We start from the raw sequence: 17906 nt of genomic DNA, 5'->3' as shown, positions 1-17906 counted from the left end.
CTGGTACCCCTAGCTGTAACCCACAACCCCCCAGCCCTGCCAGAGGGACCCCCAGCCCCCTGCAAGCTCCATGTACCACACAAGCTCCAGAAGCAAACAGTGAGTCTGAGCCAAGTGGAGCTGTGGCTGACTGAGAGCCTCAGGCTCCGCCCTCCCCCCTCTGGACACAGCTGGGGGTTTCCCACCCTTTTTGAAAACAGCTCTTGCAGGCTGGAACTCAGCCAGCCTGCACAGCTCTTTACAAAAGGAGGAAATCTGCGGGTTTCTCTGCTAAAAGGGAAAAGGCAAATCCATGTTTTCTCTGATAAAAATGGGAAATGGCTCATTTTCTCTATTTTTCTGTGGGAAGTAGAAAACCCAGATCCCTGCTGCTCACATACCATCATGGAGCAGGCAGAGAATGTTGACTCACCCAGAGAGTGGTAATCTATGGAAGTAAATCATTGTGGTGTGTCGTGACTAGTGGGGTCCCTCAAGGCTCCATCCTTGGGCCCATAATCTTTAACATCTTTATTAACAATTTAGACATTGGTGTCAGAAGCAGACTGGCCAAGTTCACTGATGACACCAAACTTTGGGGTAAAGCGTCCCCACCTGAGGATAGGCTGGTGATCCAGGTCAACCTCAAGAAGTTCAGAAAATGGGTGGATGAAAACCTGATGGCATTCAACACCAAAAAATGCAAGGTACTCCACCTTGGGGGGGAAACCTGCAGCACACTTACAGGCTCGGCCTGTTCATCAGAGCTCCTGGAATAGACTCCCTCCAGAGTTGGAGCAAGCACCTACTGTGGACTCTTTTAAGAAACATTTGGACGTCTGTCTTGCTGGGATCCTTTGACCCTAGCTGACTTCCTGCCCCAGGGGCAGGGGGCTGGACTCAATGATCCTCTGAGGTCTATGAAATATATGAAATTTCCATGAGCATCCATACTTCAGAAGGATCTTCCACAACATTTCTCAGCTGACAGTCTTAAGCTTTTGTGAGGTAAAAGAAGGCCATGTAGAGAGGCTTATGTTGTTCCCACCGTTTCTCCTGCAGCTGGCAAGCTGTGAAGATCATGTCAGTTGTGTCTCTTGATGGGGTGGGCAAAATATCACCAGCGGGCCAGATCTGGCCCAAGGTGGGTGTTTGTCTGACCTGCAATGGGTCCCTTGGTCCTGCCTGGCCCAGGCACTATCTGGCTGTGGCACGTCCTGCTGCTCCCTGGGCACACAGCGGAGCTAGGGTGGCTCTGCAGCTTGACTGCCTTTCTAGGTAGCCCAGGTGGTGGTGGCTCCTTCTGTCTGCTGCCACTGATGGCCCCAACCCCTCAGTACCAGTGGGGATTCGCGCTGCACAGCCCTGACCCCGTGTGCCCTGCACCTGCTCCAGGCTCACCCACCCAGACTCAGCACTGGCACAGAAGCTCCTGCTCAGCATGGGGGGGGGAGGGGAGCAATCCCTCCTTCTCACCACTGCCAGCACTTCCTGGTGTAGCTTCTGGGGAGCCCGCACCATGCCAGGTTGCCCTGCATCTACTCTAATCCTAACAGCCCTTGCCTTTTTTTTGTATGTCGATGTAAGATGAGGAGCTTTTCCCACCATGCTGACTGGAGGCTCATCTTATGTTCAAGTAAATATGTTATTAAATAAGAAATCTGCTACCACTGCCCTAACAGGTGACCGGGGGTGGGGAACCTGTCAAGGGGAGGGGCTACCCTTGCAGCCCTTGACAACTCACTAAAACTCGTTAAGCAGCTCTCCAGCTGAAATAAGTGCCCACCCCTGCCCTAAACCCACACTGAGATTCCGGGAAGAGCTCTTCAGCAAGTGGAAGGAGACAGTTCAGGAGGGTTCTCACAATGATCTTTCCTGTGGTGGGCAGCAAGACTATTCCTCTGTAGTTCCCACAGTTGGACTTGTCTTATTTCTTGAAGATTGTCACAATCATGGTGTCCCAGAGGTCATCTGGGATTTCCTCATAATTTTAAATCCTTAAGATGAGGCAATGAAGCTGTGATGTGAACTCATCTTCTGTTTGAAGATTTCAGTGAGGATTCCATCAGCTCCAGATATCTTTTTGTTCTTCATCTGCTTGATGGCTTTCCTCAGCACATCAAGAGTTGGAGGGATTCCAAGATCTGACTGGGTGTTGAGGGATAGAGTTGATAACTCTCATCAACAGCAGAGTCTCAATTGAGAAGATCTTCAAAATGGTCCTTCCAATGGGCATTGATGGCTCCCCTTTCCTTGATCAGTTCTCCCCCATTCTTAGGTCTCAAGGCAGCTGGTCCCTGAATGCTTGGACCATAAATGGCTGTGGTGGCAGTGAAGCAACCGTGCATGTCATGGGTGTCAGCAAGATGTTGGCTCTCCTTAGCCTTGTCTTTTCACCATTTGTTTTTGATTTACAGGTCCTCCTTTGGACCTCTGCTGTGGCTTCTGGGAGATTCAATTTATTTTGCTTGGAGTTTCTTTTGCTTGTTTTGCCAAGTACAAAAGCCTTGCGCTTGTGATTAGTCAACTCTTGGATCTCATGGTCATTCTCATCAAACCAGTGTTGATTTCATAGATTTCATAGACATTAGGGCTGGAAGGGACTTCGGAAGATCATCGAGTCCAGCCCCCTGCCCAAAGGGCAGGAAGTCAGCTGGGGTCATAGGATCCCAGCAAGATAAGCATCCAGTTTGCTCTTGAAGGTGTTCAATGTAGGAGCTTGAACCACCTCCGGTGGCAGGCTGTTCCAGACCTTGGGGGCTTGGACAGTAAAGAAATTCTTCCTTATGTCCAGCCTGAAACGGTCTTGTAGTAGTTTATGACCGTTCAACCTAGTCGTCATCCCTTGGGGCGCTCTGGTGAACAAACATTCCCCCAGATCCTGGTGGTCACCCCTGATAAACTTATAGGTGGCCATCAGATCGTTGATGTTTCCTGGTAGAGAATACAAGTGTCTCTTCACAGGCACTGATGATAGTGGCCTTGAGGACAGCCCACATGTTCCTGACATTCTCCTATTATTGTTGATTGGAATTCACCAGTTTTTCATTGAGGCACTGGTGACTGAGGTCTTGCTTGCTTGGGTCCTTGAGTCTTTCAGTGTTGATCTTCCATCAGCATTGCTTCTGCCGCAACTGTCATTTGGGAGCCATTTTGAGTGATACAACCAAGTGGATGAGTTGGGGAGCAGTCCAGCAATCATCATCTCCTAGCATAGCTTGAGTGATGCGGACATCTTTGCGATCCCGGGCACAGACAATGACGTAGTCAATCAGGTGCCAGTGCTTAGATTGTGGGTGTGGCTATGATGTCGTGTGCTTGTTTTACTGGCAGAACAGGGTGTTGGTGATGGTAAGTCCATGTTCTGTGCATTTGGTCAAGAGGAGGATGCCATCTTTCCTACTCCTTCATTGTTGATCGTTCCGTTCCAGAGGTTAGAGTTCCTTCCAACTCTGGCATTGAAATCAATGAGAATAATAAGTCTGTCTTCCTCCAGAATGTCAAAAAGTACTTGATCGGCAGCATCAAGAGTCAGGGCATATGCACGGATAACAGTGGCATATTGGCTCCTTGCCAATTTCAGACAGAGCCATGAGGCTCTCATTAATTATTGAATTGGTTATGAGTTCATTCTTAATGGCAAAACCAACTCCGTAAAGTCGGTGTTCTTCTTCCTGTTTACCCTTCCAGAAGAACGTATAGCCACCTCCATGTTCTTTGAGCTGACTATCTCCTGCTCACTGGGTCTTGCTCAGTGCAGCTACATTGATATTGTATCGCCTGAGTTCCTGAGCCACAATTGCAGTGAGGAACTCTGGTTGTTCATTGTTAGAGTTGTCCATAAGGGTCCTAATGTTCCAGGTCCCAAAAATGATGGTGTGTCTTTATTGGTATTTTTGACTGCAGTAAATGTTATCCCACTGGACACGGTTATCCAGTCAGGAAGAAATACAGAATACTACATTAGACAGGCTATGTTTAGGCAACCTTTTCTAGCCCCCTCCCCATGTGGAGTGAGCAGAGCAGATCCTGAAGAGGGCTACTCAGTTACAGTTACAGCTGCCAAATTGCAGTCCTGTCTCTTCCAAGTGCTAGACAACCTCCTTGTAACTGTTGCCTTTATTCCAGTTCATGACTAGGAGCATTCAGACCTCACAATCCTGCTCCCATCATTATTAGCTGGTCATCAAAGGGCTTGAGGAATGTGCTGGAAAAGCTGTTTTCATGGAAAATGCCTGTTCATGATGCCTTTATCATGGAGAAGCTGCTGAATGACAGCTTCCACATGGCTTTTGACAGAAAGGGACCTTGATCCAGGAACAAGATGATCAAGGACTAGGAGCATTCAGACCTCACAATCCTGCTCCCATCATTATTAGCTGGTCATCAAAGGGCTTGAGGAATGTGCTGGAAAAGCTGTTTTCATGGAAAATGCCTGTTCATGATGCCTTTATCATGGAGAAGCTGCTGAATGACAGCTTCCACATGGCTTTTGACAGAAAGGGACCTTGATCCAGGAACAAGATGATCAAGAGAAATTTTGAGAAAATTATCCAGGAGCACATCTGTGAGGGGCCAGCAGGGGAGTTTATGCTTAGGGGCAATCAACACGGGTTCATTAGAGGCAACCTGGTGGTCTTCTATGAACAGGTCACAAAAGCCTTGGACACAGGTGTCACAGTGGATGTAGTCTTCCTGGACTTTAGGAAGGCCTTCGACACTGTCTCTCACCCCATCCTCATTAAAAAATTAGGCATCTGTGGTGTCGATGCCTACACAGTCAGATGGGTCGCAAATTGCCTGGACGGCTGCACCCAGAGAGTGATAGCGGACGGGTCATTTTTGACCTGGAGAAATGTGGGCAGTGGGGTTCCCAACAGCTCAGTCCTTGGGTCCACACTGTTCAATATCTTCATCGGCGATTTGGACAAGGGGATGAAAAGCACCTTGTTCAAGTTCACAGATGACACTAAGATGTGGGGAGAAGTGAGCACACTAGAAGAGAGGGACAGGCTACAACTAGATCTCGACAGGTTACTGAGCTGGGTGGATGTGAATAGACTGGGTTTCAATATGGACAAGTGCCTACATGGTCAGATGGATTGCAAATTGGCTGAAGGGTCATACTCAGAGGGTGGTGGTGGATGGGTCATATTCAACCTAGGGGGAAGTGGGCAGCGGAGTTCCCCAGGGCTTGGTCCTTGGGCCTGCACTGTTCAATTTCTTTATCAGCGATTTGGACGATGGGGTAAAAAGCAACCTGTTCAAATTTGCTGATGATACCAGAATTTGGGGTGAGGTGGGCACGTTAGTAGGGAGGGAAAGACTGCAGAAAGACCTGGATAGGTTGCAGGGGTGGGCTAACAAAAACAGGATGCATTTCAATACTGACAAGTGCAGGGTACTGCACTTGGGCAGTAGTAACCAGCAGCACACTTATAAGATGGGAAACTCCCTTTTTGAGAGCACGGAGGCAGAAAGGGATCTTGGAGTCATTATTGGGTTTCAACACTGACAAGTGCAAGGTGCTGCACCTGGGGAGGAAGAACCAGCAGCATATCTACAGGCTGGGAAACTCCCTGCTCATCAGCACAGAGGCAGAGAAGGAGCTTGGAATCACTATTTATTCCAAGATGAACATGGGCCGCCAATGTGGGGACATGGTCAGGAAGGCTAACCACACCTTGTCATGCATCCACAGATGCATCTCAGTCAGGTCTAAGGAGGTGATCCCCCCCCAACCCCACCCCACCCCCACTCTATGCGACACTGGTCAAGTCACAGTTGGAGTACTGCGTCCAGGTTTGGGTGCCGCACTTCAGGAGGGATGTGGACGGCATCGAGAGGGTCCAGAGGAGGGCCACTCGCATGATTAGGGGGCAGCAAGGCAGGCCCTATGAGGAGAGGCTAAGGGACCTGAACCTGTTCAGCCTCCACAGAAGAAGGCTGAGAGGGAATCTGGTGGCTGCTTATAAACTTGCCAAGGGGGACCAGCAGGCAATGCGAGAGTCCCTGTTCTCCCAAGCACTACCGGGGGTAACAAGGAACAACAGCCATAAGTTGATTGAGAGTAGATTCAGGCAAGATATCAGGAGGCACTACTTCACTGTCAGGGTAGCTAGGAGCTGGAACCAACTTCCAAGGGAAGTGGTGCTTGCCCCTGCCCTGGGGGTCTTCAAAAGGAAGCTAGACAGCCACCTAGCTGCAGTCATTTGACCCCAGCATCCTTTCCTGCCCATGGCAGGGGGTCGGACTAGATGATCTACTTAGGTCCCTTCTGATCCTACCAACTATGAAACTATAAGAAAACTGGGGATCTCTGCTGCAGACTTTATCTGCCTTCACAGCTGTTGAGCTTCTAACATCTTCTTCTGCCTGCTCCACTGTTGAGGACATGTAAACCCATGGCTGGGGGCTGGACAGGCTTATTATAGTGATGACCTGTACTCACCATGTCACAGCAACATAAAAGGATATATGTGGCTTTTCAGGAGGGAAACCATTATCATGTGCTGTCCTCACCCTGTTTTGATGGTGCTGCTGCTGCTTGGTCCACAACTGCTTATTCATCAGAGTAAGCCCTTTTTATATCAGCTAACTTTCCTTGAAGGTCATTCCACTATCCACTACCTGTGGATGTGTTGGGTAGCAGTACAGCCCTGCCCCACAAGAGTGAAGTATATGGTAAATCACAAACCTTTTGGCTTAGGACTAATATCATGCATAGTTTATATTTTCTCTAAGTAGGTACTAAAGTGCTATTTAAAACTGTGTTTATGGAGTACTTGTGTTAAAACTTGCAGCAGTTTCAAAAAAGGTGAAATCTATCAATCTGGGTCCTTGGTGACAATTTTTATTTGATCTTTTCAGTACACATCGGTAAAAAGGTAGGTTATTAATGATACATTACATAAGCCAAAGCTATAGCATACTCATCTTCTGTTATTAATAAAGAACAAGTTAGCATGTCACATTTCTGTAAGTAATATTTTTTATCTTGGTGTTCTAGCCATTCTGCTCATCTACAGTTCTGAGGAAGAACATACAGAACAGTTCGCTGAGTGTACAACTTTAGCCATTGAAGGCATTGCATGCATCTATGATGCATTCAGCCATAAAACAGACTTTTCAGTAAAACTTAGTTGTCTCTGTTTAGTCACCATGAACCAGGCTTTATATACCCAGCTGTTATTTCTATCCTCAGAATACATGAAAATACACTCTTTAAAATTATATTAATTTTAGTACGGTAGCTACATTTTAAATTTAGATTCATAGATTCATAGATGTAGTGTCGGAAGGGACCTTGTAGATCTTCTAGTCCGACCCTCTGCCCTGGGCAGGAGAGAAAACTGGGCTCAAATGACCCCAGCTAGGTAAACGTCAAGCCTCCTCTTGAAGACTCCCAAGGTAGGAGCCAGCACCACTTCCCTTGGAAGTTGGTTCCAGATCCTAGCCAGCCTGACTATGAAGGTAGTACCTTCTGTCTAGTCTAAACTTACTCTCTAACAATTTATAGCCGTTATTCCTTGTTACTCTGGGAGGCACTCAAGGGAACAAAGCCTCTCCCAATCCCTGCTGGTCCCCCCTAGTAAGTTTATAGACTAGGTCCCCCCCAGCCTTCTCTTGCAAAGGCTGAACAGGTTAAGGTCCCGTAGCCTCTCCTCATAGGGTCTGCCCTGCTGTCCCTGGATCATGGAAGTGGCCCTTCTTTGGACCCTCTCAGTGCTGTCCACATCCCTCCTGAAGTGCGGCACCCAGAACTGGATGCAGTACTCCAGCTGCGGCCTGACCAGTGAGCAATAGAGGGGGAGGATCACCTCTTTGGCTCTGCTCGTGATGCATCTGTGGATGCTTGACAAGGTACAGCCCTACTGATCACGTCCTCACATTGTCGGCCCATGTTCATCTTGGAGTCAGTAATGACTCCAAGTTCTCTTTCTGCCACCGTGCTTTCGAGAAGGGAGTTCCCCAGCCTATAGGTATGCTTCTGGTTCCTACTGCCTAAGTGCAGCACCCTGCATTTGTCAGTATTGAATCCCATCCTATTTTCATTTGCCCACCCCTGTAACCTGTCCAGGTCCCTCTGTAATCTGTCCTTCCCTTCTAGTGTGCCCACCTCACCCCAAATCTTGGTGTCATCTGTGAATTTAAACAGGGTGCTTTGCACCCCATTGTCCAAGTCGCTAATAAAGAAATTGAACAGTGCGGGCCCAAGGACCAACCCCTGGGGGACTCCACTGCCCACTTCCCTCCAGGTCGAATATGACCTGTCCACCACCACTCTCTGACCCTATAGCCAATTTGCAATCCATCTGACTGTGTAGGCATCAATGCCACAGTCACTTAGCTTTTTAATGAGAATGGGGTGGGAGACAGTGTCAAAGGCCTTCCTGAAGTCCAGAAAAACTACATCCACTGTGACACCTGCGTGCAATGATTTTGTGACCTGATCATAGAAGGCAATCAGGTTGGTCTGACAGGATCTCCCCCTAATGAAACCATGCTGGTTGCCCTTGAGCATCATCCCTGCTGCTGGCCCATCACAAATGTGCTCCTTGATAATCTTCTCAAAGAGCTTCTCCCGGATTGAAGTAAGACTAACGGGCCTATAGTTGCCTGGGTCCTCCCTCGTCCCTTTTTTAAAGATGGGGACCACACTGGCCTTCTTCCAGTCATCCAGCACCTGGCCAGAGCACCATGAGTGCTCGTAAAGCCATGCCAGGGGCCCCATGATAACCCCTGCCAATTCCCTTAACAGCCTGGGGTGGAGAGCATCTGGACCTGCTGATTTGAACATGTCCAGCCCCTCCAGAAGATCCTCCCTGACCCTATGCCTGGCGGAGTTTCTCCTGAGTCTGTCCTGAATCTTGGTAGGGGAGTTCTGGTCCCTGCACAAGAAAACGGAGGCAAAAAAATTGTTAAAGAGGTCTGCTTTCTCCTCTGGTGCAACCACCAGATTGCCAAGCATATGCTGCAAGGGCCCCACATTACCTGGGGCCTTCTTCATACTCCCTATATATTTAAAAAAAGACTTTTTGTTATCCTTGATCCTTGATGCAAGCCCTAGTTCTGTATCTGCCTTAGCTTTCCTAACAGCCCCCCTACAGATCCAAGTGGTGGAGGTACACTCCTTTTTGGTGATAGCCCCTCCCTTCCAACAGGTGTATGCCTCCTTTTTAGCAATCAGGCATTCCCAAATGCCCTTGGTGAACCAGGGGGGCTTTTGGGCACTCTTGCCCCCTTTGCTTCTCATTGGGATTGTCACCCCTTGGGCTCTGAGTATCATCTCCTTAAGGAACGACCACTCATCTTGGGCACCCAGTTCCCCTACTCTCCAGGACCTCAGTACCTCTCCCAGTAATCTCCTCAAGTCATTTAAGTCAAGGGCTACTGCCTTGCTGCAGGCCCTTGACACCCTGCGCTGGATGGTGAATTCCATCAAGCGATGATCCCTATTGCCCAGGTGGTCGATGACCTGGAGTCCCCTCACCAGGTCGTCACCTGTGGCCAGGCCCAGGTCCTGCAGGGCATTCCCCCTGCTGGGACTGTGCACCTCCTGAGTTAAGTGGAGGTCCTGTATTTCAGCAAGGAACCTTCATGAGCGGTCAGACCTGGCTGACTGCTCCTCCCAGCAGATGTCCAGGTAATTTAGATCACCCATGACAACTACATCCCTTGCCTTAAGTGCCTCCGCAAGCTGACCCGAGAATTTGCGGTCCATCTCTTCCCCTTGGTTGGAAGGTCTGTAGTAGACCCCCACCGTTAAGTCCCTTTCCCCATGACCCCCACAATAAATTGTTTTATTTTCATTTGACCCTGTATGGACAAATATATGGACTTCAGAGGTGACAAGACAAAGTATTTATGAGATCGTAAAGTGATATCCTGGGTGCAACTTTTTAAAAACTGTGTGTGTTTGTGTGTGTCTGTCTCTGTCTGTTATATAAATAACTTCAAATTACAGCCTAATTCCGTAGTATTGTGCTTCTAAATCTGCTTCTGGAATAAAAATGAAATTGTATAAAAACTTTTACTTTAAATTCTTACTTGACATTCTGAATTTTCATGCTATTTACTGTAGGAAATCAGTTGGAGGAAATTTTAGTGATGTAAACTGAAACCAAGGTACCTGAAGAATTTATCAGTAATGCTCAGAAATGAATGTTATGTGCATATCCTTGTTTTTAAAATAAAGTTATTCTATTTTCTTCACAACCACTTGGTTAAATGAGCTCAGAAATATTTTGTTGGATTAGGGTCTTCATAATGTTCCAAGTGCTTTAAAACCATTTTGGGTGATTTAAATTGTGTGGTTCTACTCTCCAAAAAACAAATGATTCACCAAATCTACAATAGCTTCAGGGCCCAAATTTAGTCAATACAAGAGTACTTAATCAGAAAATGAACATGCTGGCTCCCTCTGAGGAGCCAGAATTTTCTTTTCCCCCATAGATTTTGCGGGTATTGCCCAGATTTTGCGGAATCCACGAAATCCGCTGAATTGTGAATTTGGTAGGACCCTAACTGTGAAAGTGTCTCTGCTTAAACATATGGAAATAAAGCTTTCAATTTCCATCTATGGTGGTTTTAAAGTAGACTTAATCAATTCTATGAGTAAATTGCATATGGAGTATATAAATGAAAATCACCTAAAAATTACTTTGTATGCTTTATCCTCCACAGAACGACATCACTCCATTACATGTCGCATCCAAGAGAGGAAATGCTAATATGGTCAAACTCCTGCTTGATCGAGGAGCTAAAATTGATGCCAAAACAAGGGTAAGATTAAATATGAATGATATTTTTTACAGCTAATTCCTTTGGCATGTAGTTCTTTTGCTTACAGAACAGACTTAATTCACGTAGAAAGTTTCATAGAATGATTTTCACAATGTTTTTTCATTAAACCATATTTGAAACACATTGCCTAATAAAGCTCAGACCTAACTTTTACTACAGGAAAGCAATACTATGTTATATACAGTATTTCATTCTTGAGGGGGAATGGTTCTCACTCCCCTGTAACTGCAGTTGGTTGGTTCGTCAGTGTGCTTGAAGGACTTGCAGTTCCTTCCTTTTGCCTGAAAAAATGTTTGGTGGAGGTTGTTTTCTTCCACTTTCATAAGAATCTTTTTTTGTCTCCCCCCTGGATCAAATGCAGGGTAAAATATGTTGGACTAACCCACCTGACCCACCTGACACGTGGAGTCTCCTGCTTAGCTGTAGAATCATACAGCCCAGATACAAGTGGTGATGGGAGCATCTTATAGAGATGAGAGTGATTTAAATCCCTGTCCTATTCAGTGCTTAGCTACTTCATTGGGAGTATCCCTGTGTTCCATCAAGGAGGATGCCTCTAGAGAACATCAACATATTTGGTTATATGCTACTTGAACTGTGATGAAATATGACTTGTTAAATGGGTAAAAACTCATTAAGGTAGGATTTTTGATACTTTATTTCACTAGCAACCAAAATAATTTAAGAAAACATAAGACAGATGCTGCTATAATCCCTGCCTCCAGCTCTGTAAGTGGTTCTTGCCTGTGCACATGAAAGATTTTGAGTAAATGGGAAGTGTTGCAATAGCTTTACCTGTCATACATTTGGCAGCTTCATTTTTCTTGGTGAAACATTAATTTTTCATCATCCATTACAATATACTTTTTTTCGATAATTACCCAATAAAAATTCTAAACAGTAAAGATATTTGGCTAAAGAATGCCTTTTATGTAGTTTAGGTAGTTTTTCTTGTGTTCAAAAGTCTGAGATCTGATGCAAAATGTGTTTAGGCACATTCATGTTTTTGATTGATTGTTCGTATTCTGTCATATATTTAAAATCAGAATCACCTCTTCAGAAACAGGATCAATTAAGCATTTCTTCTTTTGTCAGTCTTCCACAAGTTGTTGTTTTTTTCCTTCTCAACATACCTTTATCAAAGGCTCCTGATTTCCACTTCTTTAAATGAATGAATTTCCACTTCTTTAAATGAATGAATATAAGTGAAGTAATATCTCTTTAATCATTGTAGCGTGTTCTGGCCAGTTTCCTTTTTACTATATACTACCAGAATCCTAGAGTGTTGCAAAGGTCTGGCACCTCTGTTTTATCTAATCTCTTTGCCAAGTTCACATGAATTGTTTGTCATCCTTTGGTTATATGTAATGCCCAGCAAATTGATTAACTGTATACATCTGTTACATAGGTGGTGATGTACCACACTGCAGCTCTTAGGGGTGTGCAAAGCAGGCCCTATTCATTGGGATTTGGATTCAGCCCAAATCAGGGACAGTGATTCGATTAGTTGATTCAGATCACTGTCCCTGATTTAATTCAGCTGAATCCAAATCTGAAGATTCGATGCTGATTTGGAGAATCAGTGATTTCGACACAGACACAGCTTTAAAAGTTTTTTCTACATACCTTGAGGTTGCAGGCATGGCTCATGAATGCTGTAATGCAAGGGTGCATGGAGTGTCCCACAGGAGTGTGGGGGGCCCCTCCATGTGCTCGGCGGCAAACCTGGAAGTGGACCAGAAGTGCTTCCAGTCCACTTCCGGGTCTGCCAGGGAGCATGTAGGGGGGGCCCCCCCGCATCCCCCTGGCTTGGCAATCAGCCACAGGGGGACACTGGGTGCCCCCCCCTGACCCAGGAGGCACCAGTTGCCAAGCTGGGGGCCCCCTGCACAGTCCCTGGTGGACCCAGAAGTGCTTCTAGTCTACTTCTGGGTCTGCTGCTGTGTGTGCTGGGGAGCCCCCCGTGCTCCTATGGAATATTCTGTTTGCCCCAGCACTGCAGCATACATGAGCCCCTGCTACCTAAAGGTATGTAGAAAAAACATTTAAAGCTGTCTCTATGTCTGAATCACCGAATCTCTCCGAATCAATTTGGGGGGTTCCGATTCGATTCGGAGAGATTAAAGGGTCCTCTGTTTCAATTTGGATTCAGAGATTAGGCCACCGAATCAGGCTGAATCTCCACCAAATTGAATCGGGGACCGAAGCTTTGCGCAGCCCTAGCAGCTCTGTAGATTAATGGTACCTAAATAAATATTTTTGCTTGCATCAGTTGGTATTTAAAGCAAATTATAGTATATACAGTCTGCAAATTCTGCTAATCTTTGCTTTTCCTTATATCATATTTAGATTTTTTTATGTTTAAATTCTTAAGTTTTTATAAAGTTTGATCATTCAATAATCTGGGGTCATTTTCTACCGTTATTAAAATACATGACATTAATTTAGATTTACTGCATATGGCCTGGGCAAAGTTGTAGTGCCTACAATTAGGCAAAGTTGTAGTATCTACATGACTAATCATCCAAGGAGAAACAAGCTTTAAGCTGCTCATGCGATATTGCAAATTTTTTCCATTTTGAATTTTAGTATCTTAGGTAACTTTTTATGTTTAGGCCAGAGTGCTCCCAAGAACCATTCCCAGAAAGCACAGCCTGCTATCCCTCTCCTAATTTAATCAAAAGCATGGGTTATCTATGGCCAAATACTATCACTGCATCACTGCACTTTTAAACTTAGTTTGGCAAAGTGCCCTTCATGTATTCATTACGTTTCCTCACTTATCACAGCAGTATTTTTTTTTAATTTGTGATTGCTCTGAAACAGAAAGTTGTGGCGGGGGGTTGAGGGGGTTCTTCATCTGTTATATGTAGTTTTTGTTACTACTTGCTGTGTTTTATCCTACCAACTCATCGTAAATTCCTGTCTGCATGTCTACCAGTCCATCTCACTTACATATTTGTCTGGGTCCCCATCACCCAAATGTTTGAGTATCTCTCACTCTTTAATATATGTATTGATGATAAAGCACAGGATGATTTTATCGTGTTTACATATACACTGTTACTGCTTGCCCCATATTATCTGGCTGTGTGACAACCAGTGGGACCTATGATTTTGACAGCTTGTTTATAATTATTAAGGGACATTCAGTTTGAAATTCTAATCATACCACGTATTTCCATACTCAAAAATAATTACTGTATCTTTGCAGGTCTGTGACCAGTAGTTCATGATTAGTTTCAGTTTCAAGTTGCAGCTGTAGAAGAAATCATAAAACGTTGTAGTCACACGCATCTCTTTCTTGATGTTGACATTCATTTTGTTTTTGTCACTATCACATCTCTAGCATATATATTCTATCAGTCACTCATTCCCATGATGCTGTAGCACTGCTGCTGGCAGCTTTTGAAATACATAGGGAAATACTTGATCTATTTCATGGGGTCAGAGTATTGAAGTACCTGTCAGTGCCTGAATCAAATCCTGTCAGTACCTGATTCAAATCCTCATTCTCTTTTGGGCTGTGCCATTCCAACCCATTCTGTATCATAATGAAATCATTTTCCACGTGAATTGTTTGAACTACACAACTGAGTATGCATTTACCAACATAGGTCAACATTCTTGTAGCATCTGAACTCCCTTTTTTTAACCTTCTAGTCCCTACAGGTGCCATATCACCTGAATCCTAACATCATTACATGCAATCCTCCTTATTATTGTTTTCTTGCATAAGTACAGACTTGCTGAAACTTATGCTTGGCCTTGTTCAGTTTACAGTTACTACTACTCTTTGCACACTAGTCCTTACAGTGTCCAGGACTTGCTATAATCATCCATGCTGTGAAAGTGATGCTGCCCCCAAATGAAGATAACATTTTTGCTCTTTCTAAATGTTGAGCACACTCTGAAAGGCACTTGCAAGAAGCAGTACCTGTCTATTGATACACTGAGCATACAAATCATATATTCTTCCTGTGTCCAGGGAGATTCTGCTAGTGTATTTCATGCTGAGGAACTTGACTTCTGAAATCTTGGCCAGTATTATTATTTGTGGATAAGGGGGAATATTTTCTCTTGATGATTATGTTTGGTGTTGATGCATAGCTTTATGTTACAATTCCTGATGAGTGCAGGGTTCTGTGTTCTGCGAATGACACTACTTTCTGTCATGTTTGACAGACATGTTTCCTCTAGTCTCTTTCTAAGACTTGGGGAACATGGTGCTTTACATATGCAACAGGCTGTTCTTCGTTCCCCTGTAACTGTATTGTGTACGACACTGGGATATAACCTTTTCCTATGAGTTATACCTTCATCTGATGCAATTAGCTTGTTTGAAATTTGGTTAAGATTTCATATTGCAATTATTTTACAGACTCTATGGTATGCACCCTCTTGACTATACCCACATCCTCATGCATGTAAGCCCTAATCTGATTGCTTTCCTGGTATAATAATTCTTTCTTGTTTTATTATTTTTCTTTTGTAGATCATTGACAGTTTACATTCATCCAGAACAGGAATATGTTCATTAGTGAAGGAGCTATATTTCACCTTTGGTTGTTTTTTTTTCTTTATTATAGTTTCTTTAAACTATCACTTCGTACAGCCACTTGTGTTCCAGTGTTTACTTTGTATGTCGCTTGTAGGTCACCTGTGATTAATTTTCTTAGCCATACTTTTGAGTGGAGTGTCTTTCTTTACTATGTTCATAAATGACTTGCCCTCTTACTTTTAGGAATCCTAATATACTAGTTCTAACCCATGATTTTTCTGTTTTCTTTGCATAATTTGTGAAGTGACTGGATTTATTACAGTTTGTGAAATACTGGATGTTGTTGACCTTGATGATTACAGTTATTTCTTCTGTGCTTCCTTCAAGCACCCTTGTTGACAGTTCTCTCCTCTCCTATGTATGAGTCCATTCTTGTTCATAGACTTTCACTATCTTTTTAAATGATGAACCAAATAACCTTGGCTTTAATAGAAGCATCTTAATAATTTAGGTTCATAAGACAAAATTGCCTGTGATTTTCTTTACTGGTTCCCTTTTTCTGGGTCCTTATCCGGGAACAATGTATTTTGAAGGTAATGCTTTTTTGTTTGTTTTGTTTCATTTTTTAAACAAACATGGAGATTGTCAAGGATTTTTATCCGAACTAACTTGTACCCTTCTATTGTACAAATTGAGTGCTTCTGCAGCAGCCACTGTCAAATGGTTCTTTCTTGTTGTTTTTGCTCATCTTCTATTGTATTAGCCTTTTTGACTTTCACATGTAGTTCAAGTGGCTGTTTAAATCTCTTCCAGGTTTCCATAACTTTAAGACTATTGAGGTTTTATCTATTTTAGATATGTAGGCTGCTCAGCAGCCATTTTAATTTGACTTTTTTCTTGTTTTCATTCTAGTATCACTTTCATTAAATATTTGGAAGCTGTTTGTTCTTTTCCATGATTTGCCAATACTCCTATGCCTTCCCATTATAGTACTATGTTGTACTTCACTTATAACTAAGCCATATTTTAGCATAATATATTTTTCTGGAATGAAAAGTAGATGTGATAGAAACAGGCAAAAGGAAAAGGTATAGAGTTATTAGCTTCTGACTCTGAAGGAGCTGACAGATAGGATAAAGAATGAGGGATAGATGAAGTTTGGGAACATTTTGACTTAACTACTGCAGTTTCCCTATTCCCTAGCAAGTCTCCAGTATATTAAGATAGAATTAAACAGTCATGATTTGCTTCACTTTTCTGTTTATGCCCGGCCACTTGTCTCTCATTGTTGCACTGTCCTGGTACCACCAGGACACCATTTTCTGACAGTCAGGTGATGGAATGGTAGAATTAGCAAGAAATAAAAAATATATACTTAAATATTTGACAAAAAGGAGAGAGGTTGGAGGAAGAAGCGAAATAGAGGGAAATTTAAGAAAACATAAAAGGCAGAGAGAAAGAGAGAGATGAGAGGAATGTGTTTTTCAGAAAAGATATAATGTGTATGCCCAGTTTTCCTATTGAAAAAGACATATATTACAAGAAAGCATTTCTGATGCCTTTTTTGAACCCTTTATTTTTTCCCAAACTCTACAGTTTTGTAACACTGTAGACTCAGTGCAGCCCCAGCATCATGCCGTATAACAAAGACTTCAGCTATTTCCTGTGACTGTGTATCCAGTATTTAAGGGTTGTAGGTTTGAATTGGAAAGGGCATCCAAGACTGTGGCAACTGATACACTTACAATATTACATGTACATGGTTCTGTTGTGGGGTGTAGTCATTCTGGGAGTACTGGAGATACGTTGGCAGGTACCTCTCCACTTTAACCTGCTACATCCCCCCCCGCCCCGATGCCTCAATTTACATTTTCACTGTCTGGCTTTCCCAAACTTCATCTATCCCTCATTCTTTATCCTATCTGTCAGCTCCTTCAGAGTCAGAAGCTAATAACTCTGTACCTTTTCCTTTTGCCTATTTCTGTCACATCTACTTTTCATTCCTCACCTCCTGATGCCTCAATTTACATTTTTACTGTCTGGCTTTCTTGCCTGCAGCCAAGCCTCTGGCTTCTTTACTATTCATTCCATCCGGGAAGAGCACACATACTAACTGCAGATGCTTCCTTCACCTGACAAAGGGTTTTTAAACCCAAGAGCTTGCCAAGATATATTTCTCCAACTATTCAGTTGGTCTAATAAAATATATCACATCTGCTCAAAGAACGTTGCCTGCCTGTTTCTTATACCAACATGCCTAGAACCAGAAACCCAGTTGACACATACAAGTGACATGAGTTTTGCTTTCAACAGTTTGAGGTGCACTTTCACAGAAGCCCCTGCACCTGTCTCCTTGAGACCTGGCAAGCTCCATGCCCTTAGAAGGGGCTACCATCCCTGCTGCTTTCACCCCCTCTGCCTTAATACACACACAACATGAGTTTTGCTTTCAACAGTTTGAGGTGAAGGTTCACAGAAACCTCTGCACCTATCTCCTTGAAACTTGGCAGGTTTCATGCCCGCAGAAGGGGCTATAATCCCTGAGGTTTTCATCCAGTTTTGCAAACAAATTACAAAGTTACGGGTACCTTAGTGATTCCCCATTATAGTCTATGACTGA

The 17906-nt window shown here is 44.0% G+C and overlaps 1 protein-coding gene across 28 annotated transcripts in view; it reads left to right on the top strand.

Moving 5' to 3' along the window:
• Positions 1-17906, top strand: part of ANK3 (ankyrin 3) — a 595175-nt gene that overhangs the window by 373267 nt on the left and 204002 nt on the right. For all 28 annotated transcript variants that reach the window (XM_025202621.1, XM_025202614.1, XM_025202616.1 and 25 more), the window contains one exon: positions 10666-10764. In XM_025202621.1, coding sequence (XP_025058406.1) covers positions 10666-10764 — 99 coding nt within the window. The remainder of the gene's footprint in view (positions 1-10665; positions 10765-17906) is intronic.

Source organism: Alligator sinensis, unplaced genomic scaffold, assembly GCF_000455745.1.
Source record: "Alligator sinensis unplaced genomic scaffold, ASM45574v1 scaffold674_1, whole genome shotgun sequence".
NCBI lineage: Eukaryota > Metazoa > Chordata > Crocodylia > Alligatoridae > Alligator > Alligator sinensis.
The sequence above is the reverse complement of the archived record's forward strand: the minus strand, read 5'-3'. Positions and strand labels throughout refer to the sequence as shown.